This window comes from Coptis chinensis, chromosome 1, assembly GCF_015680905.1.
Source record: "Coptis chinensis isolate HL-2020 chromosome 1, ASM1568090v1, whole genome shotgun sequence".
NCBI lineage: Eukaryota > Viridiplantae > Streptophyta > Magnoliopsida > Ranunculales > Ranunculaceae > Coptis > Coptis chinensis.
The window spans coordinates 48,187,201-48,193,517 of NC_141456.1; the positions used below are offsets into that span (position 1 = coordinate 48,187,201).

Below are 6,317 nucleotides of genomic sequence, written 5' to 3' on the forward strand. Positions count from 1 at the left end.
AGTTGTTTAACAAGTTGGAAATGTTATTTTGGTTGTAGGGAATATTTAGATTGTTGATTGGAGTGGTTATTGTTCAAATACAAATTATCTGTGTAGTGGGGAGTCAATTGGTATTGGTATAAACCCCAACAAGACGAACTAGAGGAAATTATTTTGATGTGTGGCATTGAGAAAAAGAATAAAGCAAAAGGAGAAAAATTATGTATAGTTGCATTATGGTGAACTCAACAAAATTTCCGGCATAGACGAGACAAGAGCAGTGTGGTGAAAATGCTCCAGGGTGAAATACTGCCTGAGAAGCCACCCAATCCGTTTTCGTTTCACGATTCCGCACCAAGCAGCATGTTTGGCGGTTATCAGCTCCCAAAATTCTCTCCTGCCGAGAGGTATGTACTCGATGTAGATTTATGTGAAATTAATATCATTCATCCACATTGTATATATCATATATGAATAGAACTATCTTTATCTTTAGTTTTGCGTTTGACTGGGTTTTATTTTCAGGTTGCTCGAGGAAAGCTCTCTCCCTCCAGCAGTGGATTCAACCCCCAAAGAATCTGCTTCGAGTTTTGCTTCGAGATCAACTTCCAAGAGTAATCCTATTGATCTGAAAAGAGAGAGCGTCAAGATTGATTCGGGTAAAACCCATTTAGAGCCAAATGCATCATTAGAAAAAGAACGCAACGAACATTCTTCACCTGAAAGCAGCATGGTTGGTGATTCCACGAGAGATGAAGGCTATGGAGCACTCCCAGAACTCTCTTCTGCCCCTACTGAATTGTACGTATTACTTGCTATGGTATTTTAAATTGTTTTTTTGGAGCGTTGGATGCTCAAATTGGTTACTTGCTATGATACACCATTAGAAAAGAAACCTCATCTTCATTTTCTTCAAGCTAAGTACAAACAGGGGGCAGTGTTGCATTTGAAACCTGTCCAGAATTTCACGAGCATACTTCTTTGGGGATTAAGCATGTGTCTAGGTGCTTAGTTTGTGTATGTCGAGTTTGTTTATGTGTTGACTGAATCTCGGTAGTTGCTATGGTTAAGGTCATGCATTGAGTAGTGGTCCAGTAGTTGCAGATTTAGTGGTGGTAGTTTACTACTGGTAGTAGTTCGTATTTAGAGTAATTGTTTCCTATTCGATAAACACAGAGTGTTCGACCATTGTTCTTGTTATGTACTTTACTCTCCTTCCTCTTGAGCGTATTTAGAGCTTGTATTTAGATTACCCCAAGTTTGTTATCATAATTGAGCTTTAGCGTTTATGGGAAAAAAAAAAAAACAAAAAAACTGAGCTTGAGCATTAAAAACCGGTGAAATAATTCCATAATTATACGAGTGTATTGTAACATAAGCGCCTGACAAACACATATCTCATACGAGTGTAATGCTCAGATGTTTAGACATTTGAATTGGAAACCTGTTAGATGAACTTCTCTTCTCTGATAAACAGTATGATCCAACTGTAGGACTATTATAATAGTAACTCGTTTGCATCGTTTTTCACATTTTGGTTTCCACTGGAGTGAAGTAATTGGCCAATTCCAGTTGACAACAGTAATCCTTACTTTATGTCTCTTCTCTGATTCTCTCCCCAGATCTTCATTCTCATGTTCTGTGATTTTTTATATAATACTACTAAGACGAATCAGTTTCAGGATTTCTTCTTCAACGTCTGCCAAACTTGCAAGGATACGAGCAGCTGCTCTTAGCGATTGCACGACAGAGATTGTTGTTTTAAGAGGTGAGGGTGTAAACCCGAGTTCCATTCTCCAACGCATATGTGAAGGCTATCATACTGCGAGGAGTATTGAGAGTAATGACAACATAATGGGACTGGAATTAAAGTCATCGGATGTTCTTGATTTTTCCGATTTCTACTCCGAGTCATTAAGTATTTGGTTTGTGTATGACATCACAAACAAGTCATCTTTCAACTTCATTGAGAACTGTATCCAAGAAATTGAATCTTGTGCTCGTGACAGCGTAATTAAGATTCTGGTGGCAAACAAGCCTGACAGATTTCTTGGTTTTCTTAGAAAAAGGGCTGTGCTTGCTTTCCAGGGTAAGCTCCTTGCCTCTCTCCACGACATGATATTTTTTGAGACGGATGGCTCCAAAACAAATATGGAAGTGGAAGATATTCTCTCTAATATGATAGCACAGATAAACCAAATGCTTCTAAAGGCTGAGACGGAGATACAGTTTTCACCCGCTCCAAATCCGTTTTTATATGATCGCAGCAGGTGAGAAATTTCTACCAAACTTCTTTTAGCCGGGTATTTAGGAACCTCTCCACTGTCCAGTAGGCAATTTGTAATCTCCTGCTCAATTTCAAAACACCTCACTCCCAAAAATTAGAACAAACCCCCTATTTATTAATAATTTAGAAAAATCTCCCAAATATCACTTAAATTATATAATTATCCCTAATTTCTCTTCTAATATTAGAACAAGCTCTATTTTATTAATAATTTAGAAAAACCTTTCTAATATCACTTAAATAATATAATTATTTCTTATTAAGAAAATAGATGAGCCTTTCCTACATAATTACAATTATCAATTACAATTAAAATCCAAATAAATCATGTTAACTATCGAACTCGAGGGACGGGCTGCAAGACTTAAAGACTTTAGAAAAAAAAAAGCCAATGTGCAGCATGGTTTGCATACTTGTTATTTAACAATTTGACAACCAATCTTCTTCTTTTTTCACGAATTTGACGCCGTATTATTAGGATACAAGTATGTGAACCGTGCTACGCATCGGTGTTTTTTCAAGCTCTAACATCTCTCGGATAGTATGATTTTTTGAATTCTAGTTCTAATCTAAAAAATAATATAAAAATATTAGGAGGGGTTGAATATAATTTCAGTGATCTAAATGAAATTTTCTAAATTATTTTAAATAATATTAAGCTAATTCTAATTTCAATAAAGTGATGGAGTTTTTTGTAAATTATTTAAAAATGAGAATAATTAAGGAAAGTGGTTCTAAAATCTTAAAATATATAGATTAGAAATACACTGTTAGGTTGAGAAATGTGCCTCCTAAAGACCGGCTAACATTATTAGGATATTTCAATTTCGAGTTGATATTGCTGATATTGTTTAAAACCATATTAATAATGTAGCCCAAGCGGACTTCAAATTTCTCAACAACAAAGAGAACAAAAAAAAAAAAAAAAAAAACACACACACACACACACACAAATCATCTCTTCTTAAGTTTCAAAATTGATGTCGTACAGGATCTAGCAAATATATTTATGGATGCTTATGATTGTGTTTCGGTGTTGTAGTTGCTTTCACTTCATTGGCAGGCGCCTATGATTTGTTCTCTAAACAATAGGTGCACGGGGATGTTTTGGTTTCGTGTCATTTTAATTCAGTAGGTTGTGGGCCTTGTGAACATCACAAAAGGGTAGTCTAGTCTTTATTTTTGCTCGTGTTATGAGGTCGACTTTAGGGTTTGTGGAAGACACTTTTTTTTTATATCTATTATTATTCTCAGTCAATTCTTAGTTAAAGATTGATTGTTTATTATCATTTCTTGGTTAAAGAGCGATAATTTAAATTGTTTGATAGCAAATGCATCTTAGTCATATATTATAAAGCTTATAAAGCTTGGAATATTTTCTCTATCTTAATCATCAAATCTTTCGTGAAAGTAGAATGGAATTCAGTTTCAAATCCTAAGGGAGTTATATCAAGATTTGATTTGATTTATTATTATTTTTTTTTGCTCTATATCAACTAAATTCATAGTTAGCAATTCGGCGAATAATTTGCAAATCTATCGTTTAATTCAGAAAATGTTTAAAAAATTCATACTTTTCAATAATACGGAATCATTCGTTAATTCGGCAAGGAATCATTAATTCTCGAATAATTAACCCCTGCATTGATTCCATAGTTTGCAATTCGTATTGTATTTTCACTATAAGTCTATTGAGTCTGCTGCCAAATTTTCTTGTTTTTTATTTTTTTATTTTTTATTTTTTTAGCTTCATATTATACTCGAATTACTCGCCGTTTCTTTTTTTTTTAATCCGAATTGAAAAAACAACTTCTTATCGAAGCTCGAATTTTATGCGAATACTTTCCGTATCGAGTTTTATTGCTAATTATGATGAATTTGGATGAAAATATAACGGGGATCAAATTGAAAAAAATCTTCACGAATGAAAAAAAAAAAGTTGGGGTACAAAAATCAAATATACGAAAAAATCAGGTAGCAGATACACGGTGTTGCATGGGGGAATCTACTAGTTTTGCTGTCCTATAAAGTGTATCTCAGCTGTCCAGAGACTGCATCAAGCCCTTCGGTTTGCATTATATGTTGCGGTTATGTGCAAATCTCTAAGAACTATAAGTGGTTGTGATCTTTCAAGAGAATTTTTAGGACAGCAAAACGGGACGCATTCAAGTGTGATCTCCATGCAAAGCCGCACCGTGAGATCCCCATTTGAACAAGTTACTTTTGTTTCTATGTATCTTTCCGTCTTTCCCATCTAATTTCTCATCTACGGGGTGGGTGGGTGGGTTCTCAATGCATACCCAAACACCGTTGACATCACTGATTCTTACTTTGACATTATTTCAGGACTTCTGCACCTCGTACAGATGATGTTTACTACTTACATCTTGTTCAATTAGGCAATATACCGGGGTGGGTAAGAATTCCCTTCGTACACGCTTTTCAAGTTCCATGGGTAAGATTATCAGCCGTTCTGGATATAGCGTAGTGTCTTCTCTACAGATTGATGGAAAACTGATCCATTTGACCATTGAAAGTGGTTGGTTGGGGCAAGGTTATCCAACAAAATAGCTCCAATAAAAAAATTATGGGCGTTATGCTGGTGTATGACATTACAAATGGGCCAAGTTTCCAAAAACTTAAGTCGAACTGGATCAATTGGGCTAGAGACCCTTGGCGTGACAATGTCTCTATCATATTGGTCGGAAACAAGGTTGACGTGGATGGAACCAAAAGGGTTGTGCCTACTTCCGCCGGCCAGGTCCCCGCTGATAAGTATGGTGTTCAGTTCTTCGAGACTAGTGCAGTCACAAATTATAACGTGGAGCAGGCTTTCTTGTCACTAGCAAGAGATCCAATTGAGGTATTGGAATATTCCCGCTTGTTATACAAGAATGCGTTTGGGAACAAGAAGAGTCTTCGACGATCAATGTAAGAAATTGGTTGTTTTGGTTGCAATATAAGAATTTCTTGTTTGTAATATGTTTTACATTACTAGCCCATCACATGGAGGCATGTTGGCAAGAGTATATTTTGGAAAGTGAATAATATTAGGGAATTGATTCAATGACTATTCTGACCATAGTACAAAATATCGGGATATGGCAAAATATCGACTTCTGATTTATGGATATGTATCGTGGATATATCCCCCTGTGTGGGAATATATTACATTTGGGCATCTGTAAATATCATGGATATATCGAGATATATCGATAAATATCCACAGACTATGTGTGGGTATTTCTGACTACAAATATCGTGGATATATCGCGATATATCGACAAATATCGATAAATATCTACAAATATCTATATTTTCTTTGAATGTGGTCATTATAAAGGTTGAATTTGATCAGTCCTTACAAGTGTGAATAATGGAGAAGATTGTGATGGGTCGAGTTTTGACTGAGCTCGCTGGGCTTTGGGACGTTGCCTACATATCAAGATTTTGTGATGAACTTGAATAAAGTCAGACATTGTTCCCCCCTTTCCTCTGCCAGCTCAAGTCCCTGTCTTGATGAGAATAAATGAGCTTTAAGACAGTGTATTTATAAGCGCGACAGATGCTACGACTTTAACTAACACATTTATGTTGGCGTTCTCGCCCGTTAGCGTGCATGTGCCAGGTTGTCACCTCGTTCTGGACGAGGTGTTATGTTGTAACGATCTATCATGAGTCCTGGAGATTATCACCTCAATCTAGACAAGGTGTTATGTTATAACGATCTTCCATGAGTTTTCCTGATTCGTGTTGGACACGTGCATAATATATATAAATATATTATTCCCTCACAGTCATACTTTTAATATAAATTATTCTCTAATACTCAAAAATACACCTTAGAATTCCTACATATTACTTTGACTATTCATTCTTTAACAATGAATCTTGAATTTTTTTTCTACATATTATAATACTTGTTGTACTTGCATTGAGCGTTCAATCATATAGCGCATCTATTAGATCTTCTGTTGTGATTGAATCCATGATGAGAGGCGTGAAGGCAGGCGCAACCTTGATGTCCATAGATGCCTGCGCTATAGAGTCT

The 6,317-nt window shown here is 35.7% G+C and overlaps 1 protein-coding gene across 1 annotated transcript; it reads left to right on the forward strand.

Moving 5' to 3' along the window:
- The first annotated feature begins 215 nt into the window (after positions 1-215).
- Positions 216-3,524, forward strand: LOC147524345 (ras-related protein RAB1BV-like). Its single transcript, XM_086563237.1, has 4 exons — positions 216-386; positions 505-780; positions 1,662-2,249; positions 3,309-3,524. The coding sequence occupies exons 1-4, from the start codon at positions 271-273 to the stop codon at positions 3,337-3,339; spliced, it is 1,011 nt and encodes a 336-aa protein (XP_086419363.1). The 5' UTR covers positions 216-270; the 3' UTR covers positions 3,340-3,524.
- The last annotated feature ends 2,793 nt before the right edge of the window (positions 3,525-6,317 follow it).

Bases quoted from the DNA above. Each gene is read 5' to 3' on its own strand.
- LOC147524345 (XM_086563237.1), top strand. From the start codon at position 271: ATGCTCCAGGGTGAAATACTGCCTGAGAAGCCACCCAATCCGTTTTCG. The intron at 781-1,661 runs GTACGTATTACT...AATCAGTTTCAG, and splicing joins TCTTCTGCCCCTACTGAATT to GATTTCTTCTTCAACGTCTG. The intron at 2,250-3,308 runs GTGAGAAATTTC...TCGGTGTTGTAG, and splicing joins TTTTTATATGATCGCAGCAG to TTGCTTTCACTTCATTGGCA.